Source organism: Hemicordylus capensis, chromosome 6 (genome assembly GCF_027244095.1).
Source record: "Hemicordylus capensis ecotype Gifberg chromosome 6, rHemCap1.1.pri, whole genome shotgun sequence".
NCBI classification, from domain to species: domain Eukaryota; kingdom Metazoa; phylum Chordata; class Lepidosauria; order Squamata; family Cordylidae; genus Hemicordylus; species Hemicordylus capensis.
In genome coordinates this window covers 46,696,934-46,714,012 of record NC_069662.1, presented here as the reverse complement: position 1 = coordinate 46,714,012, position 17,079 = coordinate 46,696,934, and the positions used below count along the sequence as shown (strand labels likewise).

Here is a 17,079-nt window from a genome sequence, read left to right as displayed (position 1 = left end):
TTACTAGGAAGTAGGAGGGTGGAGCCACAGGCTGTAGGGAGAACTGGAAGGCAAGCCCTAACATCTAAGCGTTTCCCACCATATCCTAGAGCTCGAGGAAAACTCTTTGTATTGAGCTGCTACATTTCAATACATAGCACAGGGATGTAGTAAGACTGGAGGTGGTCCTGGGATACAATTTGAGGAACCCTCCCCTCTTACCACCTGCCTCCACAGCCCTCCACCACCAGACAGTCTGCCTGCTAGCATGGCCAGTCTGCCTTTGCTGGGCAGTGCCTACCTGCTGGGGCTGAGTGAGTGCCGCACTTGGCCCCAACTCCACGCCAGGGTGCTTCCCAGACTAGTTGCTCAACGGCAGCAAAATACCTCCGTTCAGGCAGGTTGCACTGAAAATGTAAACATCAGGGGGAGCAGTCTCGCAGCAACTAACAACCCGAAAAAATAGCAACTTCCTTACGCCGGATATACGAGATGCTAGCTCTATATCACAGCGATTAAATTCAAGACAAGGCATCGGCAATGTGAACGGCACCCTGCTGTCCGCATATGGACTACGGTGAAACAACTGAGGGAGTGTGAAAGCACCCTTCTGAGATCTGACGTGACCCTGTGGCACGATCTAATCTGGAAAGCGCCTTGCTGTGCTGACGTGGCCTAATGATGTCATGACTCAGCGCAGCAGCTCCACATTGCTTGGTGATGTCGGAGAACAGCTGGTGCCGTGTCTGATGCTGGGATAGAGTGTCTGCGCTGGGGAAACAGGAGGGGGCAGCTGCTAGCCCCCAGAGACACACAGCCCCTGGCATTCCCCCCCCCCCATTTAGTGGTGGTCACACCACTGACACAGCATTGTTTATTATGGTTCCTCTTAGGGATGTGTGCAAAACTGGTTTGGAGGCCCTTTTGGACCTCTGAACCGGTTCGGAGAACCACCGCTTCCGCCGGTTCGAAGGCGGTGGGGGTGCCACTTTAAGAGCGGGGGAGGGTGCACTTACCCCTCCCGCTGCTTCCCCCCCGCCAGAATCCTTCAGTAAGACAGCTGATCATAAGACCCATGTAACCAAGCCATCAGGAGGGGCTGAAGGTGACACCAACATACTGTCCCCCTCTCCTAGGCATGGGGCCATAGCTCAGTGGTAGAGCACCTGTCCTGCTTTGCATGCAAAAGGGCCCAGGTTCAATCCCTGGCATCTCCAGATAGAGCAGGGAAAGACCCCGGTAAGAAACCTGGAGAGCCACTGTACTACTAAGGTTGGTGGACCAGCAGATCTGTTTCTACTTCCTAGGTATCTTCTCCTTTCCCCTGAAAGGTATGTCTGTGTTCGGTCTGTGTGTGTAAGAAGAAACTACAGGCAGGTACGTGAGACATACCAGGAAGGATTTTAAGACCTTAGAAAATGCAAGAGCGAGCAAGTAAGCTGAGGCACTTCAGAGTGCCGGCCTTCTGCTCTCTGGGATTTCATGTAACCTGTTGCTGACTTCTTAGGGATGCTCTGCTATTTCCAACCTCACCCAGTGCTCAAGCCAAACATGATAAAGAAACCTGCAGTGACTCCCCTTCCAAGGGCACCCAGAAGAATCTAACCTGTGCTGCAGTCACCCCTTGAAATAGGTGTGTAACAGGAGTGTAACAATATATTTGTTATCCAGGGCCAGCTCCAGGTTTAGAGGGGTCCTTGGGTAACTGCCCTCCTTTTCTGAGGGCCCTGGGTGTGGGCTCTCAGCATCTGCGCAACAGTGATGATGCTCTTTGATGATTGCCCCTAATTTCAGCCAGGCCTGTTTACGACGCTGAGCTCATTGTGTAGCCTCAAGTAAATCCTTTATTATGGTCTTTGACCAGATGTAACATAACATACTGGTAATATAATGCCAGATGTGATGTAATTGTAAAGTAAACATACTAGTGGTGATTCGAACCAGCAATCTCTTGCTCACTAGGCAAGTTACTTCCCCACTGTGCCATTAGGTGGCTGTGAAGTAACTGTACATAAGAACAGCCCTGCTGGATCAGGCCCAAGGCCCATCTAGTCCAGCATCCTGTTTCGCACAGTGGCCCACCAGATGCCGCTGGAAGCCCACAGGCAGGAGTTGAGGGCGTGCCCTATCTCCTGCCATTACTCCCCTGCAACTGGTACTCAGAGGCACCCTGCCCTTGATGCTGGAGGTGGCCCACAGCCCTCCGACTATTAGCCATTGATAGACCTCTCCTCCATGAAGTCATCCAAACCCCTCTTAAAGCCATCCAGGTTGTTGGCTGTCACCACGTCCTGTGGCAGAGAGTTCCACAAGAGGATCACGCGTTGTGTGAAAGAGTACTTCCGTTTGTTGGTCCTAGACCTCCTGGCAATCAATTTCATGGAGTGACCCCTGGTTCTAGTGTTGTGTGAGAGGGAGAATAATTTCTCTCTCTCTCCACTTTCTCCACACCATGCATGATTTTATGGACCTCTATCATGTCTCCCCGCAGCCGTCTTTTTTCTAAACTAAAAAGCCCCAGGTGTTGTAGTCTTGCCTCATAAGAAAGGTGCTCTAGGCCCCTGATCATCTTGGTTGCCCTCTTCTGTACCTTCTCCAGTTCAACAATGTCTGTAGGGAATATAAATAATATATAGAACAGTATAATATGTAGGGAATATAACTGTAGGGAATATAAATAATATATAGAACAGTATAATATGTAACGGCAGTATAATATTAAAGAATTTACATCCTCAAATAATGATAGAATAAAATATAATCAATTGAAACAGAATGTGCACAGAGACCAATTTCATTCAATGGTTTATCACTGCTCAGTTCACCTGATTATAGATTGGAGGAGGCCTTTGTTAATTCATGGCACACTCTGCTAGCTGAAGTGCAAAATTTTGCCACTAAGTTATCATTGGTTGCTTATCTGATAATAAAAATGACACATAAAATTCTGCTGAACGACCTGGAAATTGTGAGAGAAATGGGTTAATTAGCTTACTATGAAGTTGGTTGAGGAAATTGCAGTATGACACATGTCCTACTGTCTCTACCCTTCCTGCACGACAGTGACAGACACATTCGTTGTATGGCATTTTATTAAACCTGCCCTCCAAAGTGCCAAAGAGCACATTAAATCTGGCCATAGAGAACAGTCTTTGATGTTTAGGTACTTCTAGCATAAAGAAATACTCAGCTGGGCACAAGCAGTGAGTCAATCTCCATGATTTAATCTGTTCAGAGACTAGCCCAAGATCTTCTTGATGTGCTACATCGAATATATGCTGTTTCAACATATTTCTGCCTCCTTCATAACCCTAGACATCAAGATTTCAGGTGAAAGCCCATAAGTTAAGAGCTTTTCCATCATGGATTGTTTCCATGATGACTGAAAACTATAATCATTGTTAGACTGGTTAGAGGGGCCAGTCCTTCAGGAGAAAAAAAAAAGAAAGATTTTCAGCCAGTAATTAAGGCCAGGAGTCCAGGCTCAAGATTCCACTATCTGCAACCCTGCCTCCAAGTGTAAAGCTGCATTGGGAAGACACTGGCCACCTGTAAAACTGATCTCAAAATTTTTGATTGGATAGTCTTTAGCAAAGACCAAGATCTTAGTTTGCTGCATGTTGAACGTAAGGTGATTGTCCACACAGTAGTGAGCAAAAGCCTTTAATGCTTTCCTTAACCCAGCTGAAGTATGTGATAGAATCACAGCATCATTGGTGTACAGAAGTATTAGTAAATGCCTGTCTGGCAATCTTGGAAGATCAAATTCCGATCTGTCCATATACTCAACTAAGGGATTAATATACAGATTGAACAATGGAGGTTCCCCCCATAAGAACATAAGAACAGCCCTGCTGGATCAGGCCCAAGGCCCATCTAGTCCAGCATCCTGTTTCACACAGTGGCCCACCAGATGCCACTGGAAGCCTACAGGCAGGAGTTGAGGGCATGCCCTCTCTCCTGCTGTTACTCCCCTGCAACTGGGGAGTAACAGCTGCCGGTCTCCGTTTTGGCAAAAACTGTCCAGTTTGGGCATTCTTTGGCCTGCTCCAGGCCTTTCCCCTGTCGCGGTTGCCATTTGGGAGGCTGCTGCGCATGTGCATGCATAATGGGCCCCATGCAGAGCCCCATTGCGCGTGTGTGGTGGCCTCCAAAGTGGCCACAGTGAGGTGGGGCGGTCTGGCATGGGCTGAAGAATGTCCAAAACGGGCGGGGGAGGAGGAACCCTCCCCGAGGCCTGGGAGAAGCCCCCTGGAGGGGGTAAGTACTAACTTTTTTTAACATAAAAGGAACCGCCCCAAACCGAACCGGGGGGAGAGTTTCAATGGGGGGCAAAACTGAACTGGCCCAGTCCAGGTCTAGTTCAGACTCGAACTGAACCAGGCCATCCAGTTTTGTGCAGACCCCTAGTTTACAGCAATATAAAACAAATTAAAACAAAAATTAAAATCTTAAAACAATTGGAGGGAAGTAAGAAGTAGGGTCCCCCAGGGATCTGTACTAGGGATGTGCACAAAACCGGTTCGCCCGGTTTGGTTGGGATTCGAACCGGGTTCGAACCAGGAGGGGGTGGTTCGGTTTTAGTTTTGTTCGAACCACCCCCTGGTTTGGTTCGAATTCGAACCGGTTTGGACACCCAAAAATTGGTAGGATGGTAGCTGGCACCCAGGGGTACCTGTCACCCAAACCCCAAAGCAATTGGACACTCGTACGATTTTTTATAATTTTTGAAAATTATTTTTAAATTATTTTTCTCATAGAGTATAATGGGACCCGAACCAGTCCATATCCCCTATTGTGGAGCACCTAGGGGCACAAAAGTGGGGTGGGTGGTAGGCAGACAGGGTTGCCTACCACCCAAAAACCCCCAAGGCAATTGGACACTCCTCTGATTATTGGTGAATTGTTAAAGTATTTTTGAATTCCTCATAGAGAATAATTAGGATTGCAGCAAATGTATAGCTTCACGTCGGGGGGAAAGGGGTGGCCTAGAGCAGTGTGGGGTTGGTGGTAGTGCCAGGTAGGGGCAAGGAAGCTACCTGAATTTTTTCAAAGGATTTGGGCAGAGGGCTGATTTTTGGGGAATTGTTAAAGTTTACGCGTCTTTAAGGTTTTTCCTCATAAGCTATAATGGAGCTTTCAGCAGCCCCATAAGTGCACTTGGGGGGTGCTAGGGTGGCCCAGAGCGAGTGGTGATGTAGTGCACATAGGGTGCCAACCACCCCCATGGTTTGCTAACCCATGGCGTACTTGGTTTTGTTGTTTCTGAGGTGTTCTGAGTGTAGATTCTATGATAGCAAATGAGATTTTCAATGAGACACCATGAATCCACTCACTCTCATTTGCTATCATAGAATCTGACATCAGACGTGGGGAGCGTTATTTCCCTCCCAAACGGGGATCGCCCCATTTGGGATGGTGATTGGCCCACACTGCATTGGCAGCGTGGCCGGAATGTCTCTCCCTGCCTTTGCTCCTGCCTGCACTGCCCAACACAGCACGGGCTGATCTGCTTTCCAAATGGGGCCTCATGGCTCCGTTTGGGAGGGAGACCACACACCCCGCATCTGTGTCAGCTGCGGGGGCGTGGCTAGCCAGGCCCCTGCATCTGATGTCAGACACAGGGGTGGGGCCAGGGGCCGCAGCAGCGTCCAAACACGGGCCACTGCCAGCCTTGCTCTGCGGCTGGCTTCTTCAGAAGAGGTCTAATGGTTGCCTCTTTAAGATAGGAAAGCATCCTGCTCTCCTTCAGATAAGCATTTATAACATCTACCAGGCCCTGCACAACAACTCCCCTGACAGATAGTATAAGCCATGTTGGAAAGGGTCAAGAGGTGGTAGGCCACACTGTTCCAAGCAGCTTATCCACATCAGCAGGAGTCAAACTGAAACTGATCCAGTCTAACTACATAAGAGGAGTTGCTGAACACCTCCGCATTAGACTATGTAATCATTGTCTGATCTGAATCCAGGTCGGCCTGAATATGAGAGATTTTATCCACAAAGAACTCATTAAAGACATCACAGTGGGTAATTGATGGTTCCAAATACTGATTCAAGGGAGGAGGGACATGTCCTAGCCCTCTCACAACCCTAAATAACTCAACTAGATGTGAGCTTGTGGATCTAATATGGGCAGAAAAGAATAGTTTCTTTGCCACATGTATTGTCAGAGTATAGATAATGTGATATGTGTTGTGATCTATGTTGTAATATGTCAAATTCGAGTCTTTTTCCACTTGTGCTCCAGTTGTCTACCTTGCCATTTCAGTTTCTGTAGTTCTTCTGTATACCAAAGGGCCAGCTTTGAAGTGAGGCGAAGGGGATGTTTAGGAGCGATCATGTCTACTGCCCTGGTGAGTTTGCTGTTCTCCACCAGGACATCAACAGAATCACCAGCAGAGTAGGGATGTGCATGGAACCCGCCGGCCCGGTTCGAGTCCGGACCAGACTCGAACCTGACCAGACCAGTTCGGTCCAGTCCCCATTGAACCTCCCACCCCCGGTCCGGTCGGGGGGGTGGGTGGGTTTCAGCAATTTTTAAAATTTTTCTAAAATTAATTTTAAATACCTCTAGCCCCTTCAGGAGGCTTCCTGTAGGCCGTGTGTGTGTGTGTGTGTGTGTGTGTGTGTGTGTGTGGCAAAGGTTCCCCCTCCCCCGCCGGCCTCTTAAATCACTGCTGTGGGTCCATAAAATGCTGCTTTCTGGCACATTCAGGCTTCTGTAAGTGTGTGTGGCAGCCATTTTGGGTGGCTATTTTGGGGAAACCTTCATGGACTCCCTGTGGCCTACAGGAAGCCCCCCGAAGAGGCTAGAGCTGTTTAAAATTTATTATTATTATTATTATTATTATAAAATAAATCCGCGGTCTTGTCCAGGGGTTCGGTTCCGATCCGGACAGAACCCAGGGGAGGGAGTTTGGTTCGATCCTGAGCCCCCGAACCTCCAGACCGAACCCTCGAACTGGTCCGCACATCCCTACAGCAGAGCCAATGCTAAATCTTCCCAAAGCTTCTTGGAATCCTATTGAATCCAATAACCTTCTCAGGGGGACCATCCTAATAGGCCCCTCACCCCTCCGGAGGTGGGATGTGATTGTGAGTCCAACCTTAAATAGATGGTGGTCCATCCATGACAATGAGGAAATCACAGGAGTCTCCACCCACAGAACACCACCCTGATCAGAGTAAAAGACCAGATCAAGCATGTGACATGCATTGGTCCCGAGAACACTTGGGATAGGCCCATAGTTGTCATAGCTGCTATGAAGTCGTGAACCGGCCCAGACTAATTGGTCTCGAAGTGAAAATTGAGTCCCCCACCGCTATAAGCCTGGGGAACTCCAACCCCAAGCCTGAGACCAAGTCTGTCAGCTCAGTTAGGGACTCTGTTGGGCAGCAGGGTGATTGGTGCTCCCACAAAAGTCCCAGTCTATCCCTGGTCCCCAAACTTAAGTGCACTCATTTGATATGATCAGAAACTTCAATAGGGATCTTATAGACTACAACGACTCCACCTCCCTGCCCATGTCCCCTCACCTACTCCTCAACAGAGTAGCCATTAACATGCCATTATTACATGCCATTATTTTCAAAGGCCTTGCCATGAGAGATAAGCACCCTTCTGTGGAGTAGTCAAGACAGCTTACAATAATAAAAGAATAAGATAACCTCAGGATCCCAATAATAAAAAGTCTGGTCAAAAATAACAAGTTAGAATAAAAGGAGTTTGAAAAGGCACAGTTTATTCATAGATTGCCACACACAGTCAGCAGATGGCGCTAAGAATATTATTTGACATCCTTGTATATTGCGTGGATTTCTCATTTTATTTATTAGCATAATTTGCACTGAAGATGGAATAGATTATATCAGCTTTATAGATTATAGATCAATAAAATGAGAAATCCAAGCTATTCCAGACTGCCAATCCCAGGAATTCAAGACTACCCATAAGGGTGTTGTGTGTGAGAACAAACATCTCTAATACAGCAGTCAGTCAGGGTCACTTCACAAATTGATTGCTGGAGGTTTTTTTGGTGCACACCTAACACCTACTGAGCCCTTTCTCACGACTGTGTGAGAGGGCTTGAAGGCGGGTGGCAGGGAAGGCAGGAGAAGCTCACTGTCCGTGTTGTTGCTGGGTACGTGAATAGCTGGGTATGCGAATAGCACACTCAGAGGGTCAGCTGCTGCCTCGCGCAGTGTGGAGCTGCAGGGCCGGGAGGCCTTGTCCTGGCCCCCAGAAATCCCACAATGCACAGCATGAGTGCACAGGGCATTGAGGGGATTTCCCCCCAGTGATGGGTGGGTGCCCATCAGTGTTTCAGCACTGGCTGAAAGCAGCTGGCGCTGACACACGGTCAAGTAAACAGGGTTAAGGGAGTGCTTGCTCCTTTAACTCGGTTTAACTGCCTGGAATTCCACAACAACCTGTATGTATTATGCTGCACCCCCATCAAACTTGCTTCACAGATGCCCTGGGACCTGGCTTTTTAGCCAGGTTTGCCTCTGAGGCACTGCCGGGAGCCAATCCCGGACTTAGTTGCACTAGCCCAGCCTTGGCTGCTCATGAGAACGGCCTCAATGTATTCATGAGACGAACAGATGCATTCCACTCAGGGGAGCCCACAGCACTGCTAGCCTTCTTCAGAGGTTCGCTCATGGATGCTCGTAGGTCTGGGTTGCCACAATGCGGCTGCTCTCCCTCCTTCTACTTGAATGAATGTCTGAAGTGGGCTTTCCTGTCAAGTGGAAACTCAGTGGCAGGCTCAGGTTTCCTGCCACATAATTTATGGAATGGCTCTTAGACCCTGCACATTAAGCAAGATCTTTACAACTGCTGTAGGAAGTTCTTACGAACTGAACTGTCTACAGCTGTGTGACAATCAGGTTGTATGACAATTAGATTGTGAGCCCTTTGGGTACAGAGAACCATCGCATCCGTTCACTTTATTTTTCTATGCAAACCACTTTAAGAACTTCTACTGAAAAATGGCATATAAATAGTAGTGGTAGTTGACCAGACCAAAGATTCATCAAATCAAGTGCTCTGTTTCCACCAGGGACCAAACAAATCCATCCCTACCCATCCTGTCTCTCATGGTTTTAGAGAACCTGCTGTGACTCTCTAGCAACCATATCGATGAAGTGCTTCATTGTTCCCTAGACCCTTTCAGACTTCTAGAATTCTGCCAACCTGAAGAAGAGGGTGGAAGAGGGTTCTTTCTCTAGCATTGTAAGCTTGGCACATATGCACATACATGATTAGTACTCACATCCTAAATGAATATGCACACAAACATACAGGTGGAACCTAAATGCACTGTTTAATGCTGAAACTGCTCTGCTGAATATTTCCATGGGCATTGTATGGGTTGGTTGCCCTCTCAAATTTCTCATCCCATATAAGTGAATCTTCTTGCAGACTACCAGGTTACCCTTGTGGGTTGTGATTAGATTTGAGGGGGGTGGGTCTTACTCACAGAGAAGACCCATTGTCTCCTTGGTCTTGCAGACAAGCAAGCTGCATCTCCAGCATTTGTTAGCTCACAACAAGTTGATCCAAGGTTGCACATAAACTCATGGAAACTTGGATGCAGCCCATTTGGAAAGGGGGAATGAGAGAGAGAACAGTCATGCTTTGGAAACCCAAGGGGAGCCAACTGGGCAGGCTTTTGAAGAGAAAAGGGATGGGGGAGAGGTTTGAGGCTAACCACGAAAGGCCTGTGTGTGGGCCAGCTCAGAGAGAGGTTGGCAAAATAAAACTTTTGTGGTCCAATTTGCTGGCCACACATCCTCTCCCAAGCTTAATTTGTGCCAGAACACAATCCCAGCTCCTGTTTTGATTGCCAGCATTGGAACATGTGAAGTAATAGACTCAGAGCATGTGCAGAATGCCTTCATCTTACCAGTCTAGCAGATCTTAATTTTTCCCACTTTAAAGCTTCAGCAGGGATTGCCTTTGGAACTTCTCTTCAGTGCTAGGAACACAGTAATAATAAAAGAACTGAGAGTTCCTTTCTCTCAGTGTTGAATAAGTCACAATATGCAATAATGCGATTACAGGGCAAAGTTTCTGGGTTGCAGGCTATGAGGTCATTCACACCATCTCAAACTGTGTTCTATCCAGGTTTGGGAGCTGCACGTGCTCCCAATTTTCAGTTGCGTGGAAGCAAAATAGGAGGAAATCCTGGGTAAAAGTGATTGTTTGGAAGCAAGGTAGGAGTAACATACCCAAGGTGTTCTTCACACAGGGCTTTTAGCTCAAGTCTCCTCTAGAATGGAGGGTTGTGCATTCACATTTTGGCCAGATTTACCCCAAAGTCCCTGCAAGCTGTCGGGGAGTACTTTGCACACAATTTGGGTTTTTAATTGCACATTATATTGTAGCCCAATTTATATCCAGGGTAAAAAAAATCCACTTTTTGTGTCGAGTCTTTTGGGCAGCTTTGGACTTGCAGTAAAGCCTCACAGTAAATGCACGGTAAAGTTTGCTGTCTGAAAACCCTCCTGGTTTTCACCTGAATGGGAAAATAGGGACATGTTGGCAGTTATGGGGATAAGAGCTAGAAACAGTAAGGATACACTGAGAACAAAAGGTCATTTTGCTTTGCAATGAGGGCTAAGGCTTTTCCCAGAAGTGCACCTCGGGGGCTTTCCAGAAAATTGGTTTACAGAACAACAAAAGACTTTCAGTGGCGTGCTATTAATAGTGTAGCAGGTAGAAACTTGCCTTGTCCCCTTAAATTAGCAACTGGTTCACTTGAGAGAGACACCATGGCCTCTCCAATCATTGGTCCACTTTCTGCCACTTCCTCCACTGGCTGTGTAGCACACCTGGACCCCTGCTCATTAGAGCTGATGGGGAGGGGGGCAGACTAAAGATCTGAGGAAAGAACAGGTAAGGAAAGCTGCAGCTGCTGCATCTCCCACTTTAGCCATTATTTTAAAGGGACTGAATTGATGAGGCAGATCAAGTGATTAAGAGAAGCAGAGTAAGGGTTCAGTCAGACATGATGCTAATTGCATTTTTGCTTCCCTAACCTCACAAGCTTTAAAAAAATTAGATGTGTGAGCCAGCGTGGTGTAGTGGTTAGAGTGCTGAACTAGGACCGGGGAGACCCGAGTTCAAATCCCCATTCAGCCATGATACTAGCTGGGTGACTCTGGGCCAGTCACTTCTCTCTCAGCCTAGCCTACTTCACAGGGTTGTTGTGAAAGAGAAACTTAAGTATGTAGTACACCGCTCTGGGCTCCTTGGAGGAAGAGCGGGATATAAATGTAATGATGATGATGATGATGATGATGATGTATCAGCCATATGCATTCAGTGTGAGGTTCTCTGCTGACTCTCCCATCACGTATAGAGCCCTTTCCCACGATCGGTGAGAAAGGGCTACAGGGGTCAGTGGGGAGGAAGCCTTAAAAAGCTCATGCAGAGAATCTGGGCGTGGAGATAATGAGCCCAGACATGCAGCTGCCTCCTCAGACCATGTGGAGATTGGGGTGCAGCATCGCCCTGCCCCCCAGAACCCCCATAAGGCACCATGTGAATGTCCAGTGTATTGTGGAGATCTCCTCCCCTCCCCTCCCTGAAGCTGGCCAGGAACCCAAGGCTGGCAGATTATTGCAGCTGGGGCTAGCAGATGACTGCCAAAATGGAGTTAAGAGAGCACGTTTAGGAGGGTGGCTGGCTTGGCGTGTTTGCTGCCGAGGCACCACCGGGATCGAGCCTGATCCCGGCAGTTTGTACACTGCGCAGGCTGGACCGGGCTTGACTTTGTTAGCCCAGTTTTGCCAGTGCGTGAGAACAGCCTCATAGGCAATCAGCTATCAGATGAATTGAAGTTTAGCCACTCAGACTATTGAAATACATTTTAAAAACTGCTCAGGAATGCCGTCTTCTTGGTGGAGCCAAACCAGCAAAGTCCTGATTGTTCAGTCAAATGGCAGGACACACAGAAAGGCACAGATCCCTACATGAGACTACAGAAAAGTAGAGGCAAGAGAACCAGGTTAATCACTCAAGCTGAGTGAGACACAAAAAATACATCTGGTTTGACCCTGAGGCACACACAGATTTGACCCTTGCATTGAATCCAGTTCTCTTGTACTAGGCCCACTCAGAAACAAGCCACACATACCACTTACTCTATGCTACAGAAAGCATCACCTGCAAAAATGTCTGTGTATCAGGCATGGTGTGCATCAGCACCAAAATCAGCAGCTGAATGTGCATTTTCTTTGGCCGCCTTCTAATGTCTGGTTGTACTCATCTGTGTCATGATGGCATTTTACTCTGTGTTTCTGCTAGTGGGGAAATGTGGACACTGCATGTCACGATATGGGTAAGAATCAGTAGGCATTTTAAGGGGACCAAGCAAAAGCCAGAAGCACAGTCATCAGGATCCATGGCAGATACTGTACACATTTAGCATCATGTCTTGCTTGGTTTTAAAGACACATGAGCAAAATTAGGACAAAGGTGGCATCACTTTGGCATTACTCAATTACTTTGCAACCTGACATTATTTGAGAAGGCAGGAAGCCCTTAACCCTTATCGGGTGTTAAAAAACAAAAATGCTTTCAAGGTCTGCCCTGGTGCTGATGCACTCAAAAAGCCTCACCCCGCACAGTCTGTTCTTATGGCATTTGAAGAGATGGGCACTGTAAGCGTGAAGAGAGATTGGAAGGCTGGGTGCCTTCAGACAAACACTGTAAGTGTGGGCAGCAGGAGGGTGACATAGGGGCATAGGAAGCTGCCATATACTGAGTCAGACCATTGGTCTATCTAGCTCAGTATTGTCTTCACAGACTGGCAGCGGCTTTTTCAGGGTTGCAGGCAGGAGTCTCTCTCAGCCCTATCTTGGAGAAGCCAGGGAGGGAATTTGTTCTGCTCTTCCCAGAGCGGCTCCATCCCCTGAGGGGAATGACTTTCAGTGCTCACACATCAAGTCTCCCATTCATATGCAACCAGGGCAGACCCTGCTTAGCTAGTGAGACAAGTTATGCTTGCTACCACAAGACCAGCTCTCCTCTCCTACATGACATGACACGGCAAATATTTATATACCTCTTTTCAACAAAAGTTTCCCCAAAGTGGTTTACATAGAAATAAAGTAAATAAACAAACATATGCTAAACAAGTAAATAAACAAACAGATGGCTCCCTGTCCCCAAAGGGCTCACAATCTAAAAAGCAAACATAAGATAGCCACCAGCAACAGCCGCTGGAGGGATGCTGTGCTGGGGAAGAATAGAACCAATTGCTCTCCCCCCCCCGCACAGTAAAGAGAATCACCCCTAAAAGGGTGCCTCTTTGCTCAGTTAGCAGTTTTGAGCGTGTCAGTGTGAGGGCAGGGCTTCTGGGAGTGTTCATAGCACCATTTGACCCACGAGTATACCCCTTAGGTTCTGCCAACCACAATGTCCCTTTTGTAAAGCATCTAAAGAGAGCTCTTTGGTAGCCATTTCCTAAAAAGCAGCCATAGTGGTGAGTGGTTGGGATGTGTGTGGGTGCTCTTAAAAATGTTAAGAGGGCTTCTTGCAAACACCCCATGAGTCAAAACCTCTCGTTTGATCCTTTTTATGCCCCCGTGGCTTTGTTCTTTTTTAGAGCAGGATGAACCTGAGCTCCCCAACAACAACTTTAGCCCCTGCAGTAGCCATGACAGAAAGTGCCTCCAGAAGCAGCAAGCAAGAGCACGTGAGAGGCTGAGCACAGTTGTCAAGATGAGAAACAGTGGGAACCTCCCTATTCGGGAGGACACTCGGCCAGTGGTGAGGCATCCTGCTTTTTTTTTACTTTCAGGGGTGGCAGGGAGGGGACTGCGAATTGCATCTGAGCCAATTAGGGGTCTCTACTTCTGTTGTCCAGCATAGCTGTTCTTCTAACCAGAGTGTTCCTCACAGGAGAGCTAAAGAAAACAATATTTCTACTTGCTGATGACTCAACAATAATTAAAACATCATCCAATGCGCTTCACAGCAGTGCACTTCACCACTGGCCTGTACATTTCCAATGACGCCATGGAGGTCTTCAAATGCTATATTCAGGGGCGGAGCCACCACTGCACGGTAGGGTTCAAAGAACCCAGGCCGCTAATGAAAAGGGCCACCGGTGCCCTCCTTCCACATGATGTCACATGCAAGGGGGGCATGGCCCGATCGCCGAAGGGCCTGCCGCAGCCCTCCCAATTGCATTTTCAGCCAGCATTTGCTGGTTGGCTGCATTTATTTCCCTTTATCTCCTTCACTGGAGTCTGGGCCACACCCCTTTGCATGTGATGTCATGTGAAAAGGGGGCATGGCCCGGGCTCGGAAGAGCCAGTGCAAGCTCTCCAGAGCTTATTTCCAGTCAACGCTGGCTGGCTGGCTGCATTTATTTCCTTTCCCTTTCCTTCTCTCCCTCTTTCACTCCTTTCTCTTTTCCCTCCCTTTACACACACACGGGGGACATTTTAGTGACCTCCATGCATGCATAGAGGCCCAAACCAGGCCACCGGTAACCCAGGCTTCTCAGAGGGAAGCTGGCAGAGTGGGGGTGAGCCACCTTACAGCCGCCCCCACAGCTTCTATAGATTTACTCCCTATCTGCCCCCTCTATGCTTTTGACAGCCCACCTGCCTCTACCGGTAAAAGGAAATCCTCACTGGGAAATCCTGAGGCTGTCACCTCATCTGACCTCATGGGGGAATTTCCTCTGTTGTGGTGGATGACCATACATGCCTAGTGAACTGCATTTAGCTTGGAATTTCTCAAATTATGCCGACCTTGTTCATATCCACATATATGGGCTTTTGCTCCAAATCAAGACCAAATAAGCAATCTAATTTGCTTTGCAGTCCATCATATCTTTACAGTTGAGCTGGAAGGAATAATGGCTCATGCCTAACCATGACATATTCCTTCTCCCGTGCCACTTCTGCAGGCACCTGGTGGTAGAATGCCCTTCCCCCACCACTCAGTGAGCCGCCACACATGCATGACAGCCAGCTGAGTGGTCGGTACAGCATTCGGCTACCTTGCCAACCACTCAAATGGAGAGGGAAGGGGCACCTTGTAGCAGGGAGGGGTGTCACATGGGGGGAGGGGGGTGGGTGGTCCAAACACGGGCCATTTATGCCCTCCCTAACCCACTGCCTGTCCCCAAAGGGCTCAGTCTAGAAAGAGACACAGGGTAGGCACCAGCAACAGAGGAATGCTGTGCTGGGGTTGAATAGCCATCCTTTCCAACAGAGAGACGGCAAAGTGGTGAACTACAGGTGTGCTACTTTCACTTGGTACTTTCACAACGTGTCCACTTTCTGCTGACACAGTCTGACTTAACTTCTTCCTGCTGTCTGGGCAACAGGTCCAAGGCTCTTGTCAGAGTGAACTTCACAGAGCTCTGGAGAGATTAGCAGCTTCCCAAACCCGGACCCATGAGGACCTGTACATCATCCCCATCCCCAACTGTGACCGCAATGGGAACTTCCATCCCAAGCAGGTAACACTGGAGTATTGCTTTGCCTGAGGAACAGGCTTCAGACTTACCTGGTATCTCTCTCTCTCTCTCTACACACACACCCCCACACCAACAACTTCTATGATGGATGACATGTTTTAGATTCACAAAGCAAGAGTGCATACTAATAAGCTGTGTCTTATTTATAAGTGGTCCTCCTGAGCATGCAAATTTTGCTTAAAATATTACATAAGGAGCTGCCTCATACAATGTCAGACTATTGGTCTATCTAGCTCAGTACTGTCTGCATTGAAAGGCAGTTTCAGATGTATTTTCCCCAGCCCTACCTGGAGATGCCAGGGATTGAAACTTTGACCTTCTGCATGCAAAACAGATGCTCTATCACTGAAAGAGAATTGCATCAAAAGTCTGATGCAGATTTCTATGCAATCTGCTGGTAGGTGATTTCCAGTTGATCGGCAAGCGTTTCCAATTCTCAGTAGTCTAACATTGTCAAAGAAATAAAAATGGCCATGCCTGCCTTTGTGCTGATTGCTTATCTTCCAGCCTCAGTTTTCCTCACCTATAAAAAGGGAATATAAATTGGTTGCTTTTGACTAGGTATTCATTTAACTTTCCTGTCCAGTTTTAGAGTTTATGTTAGAATCTCTGCTCTCTAGTAACTCAGACAATTTTTAAATTCATGTGAAGGAAATTTAAATGGATTAAGTGTTTTAACTCCAGATGGTTCACTCTGGGCTTGGCCTTAGCTCAGAAGAAGCATCAACATCAGAGATCCGATTTGAGTCAGGCAAGTCTCCCAATAGTCCCAAGAAATGATGATAATTGTACTTGATTAGAAAAAGCTTTATTTCAGAATTCACCATAATCCAAAGTAGCAAAGCAGTGATATTCAACCAGCTAAAGTTCCAGTGAAGATCTGAAGAAGGACCTCCTTACAATCTAGGACAATTATTTACACCCTTTCTATGGTCATAGTTGTTTACTCTTTTTCTCCTTGGATCTCTCACTCAAGCATTTTACATGACCAGACCCCAAAGAATCTCCCAGATTTTGTTATATTCCACGTCAACCTGCAGGATGTCTGCAGTTTTTGTTTTCTGTATCCATGTTGAAATCCTCCTAATGTTTAGCATTAGCCTATGTTACTTCATGACCTATTTGCCACACTTATGAAATTTCCCAGCACAGACAGCAGCAACTTACTGTAACCTCATTCCAAAAATCAGAGGCTTACCCTTTTCATATCTCTAATCAAACATATGCAAGGTTTGGTCAAGTTAAAGCTCTCTTTATTAATAGCTACTGCCAATATGCTTCTAATAACAGAAATTACTACTACTACTACTACTATTATTTCGATTTCTATACCGTCCTTCCAAAAATGGCTCAGGGCGGTTTACACAGAGAAATAATATATAAATAAGATGGATCCCTGTCCCCAAAGGGCTCACATTCTAAAAAGAAACATAAGATAGACCCCAGCAACAGTCACTGGAAGTACTGTGCTGGGGGTGGATAGGGCTAGTTACTCTCCCCCTGCTAAATCAAGAGAATCACCATGTTAAAAGGTGCCTCTTTGCCAAGTTAGCAGGGGTGATTACGCAATAAAATCACACAATAAAATTAC

General features: G+C 47.3%; 1 protein-coding gene across 1 annotated transcript in view; it reads left to right on the top strand.

Moving 5' to 3' along the window:
• Window positions 1–17,079, top strand: part of IGFBP4 (insulin like growth factor binding protein 4) — a 67,822-nt gene that overhangs the window by 47,197 nt on the left and 3,546 nt on the right. The window contains exons 2-3 of the mRNA XM_053260769.1: window positions 13,599–13,762; window positions 15,336–15,470. Coding sequence (XP_053116744.1) covers window positions 13,599–13,762; window positions 15,336–15,470 — 299 coding nt within the window. The remainder of the gene's footprint in view (window positions 1–13,598; window positions 13,763–15,335; window positions 15,471–17,079) is intronic.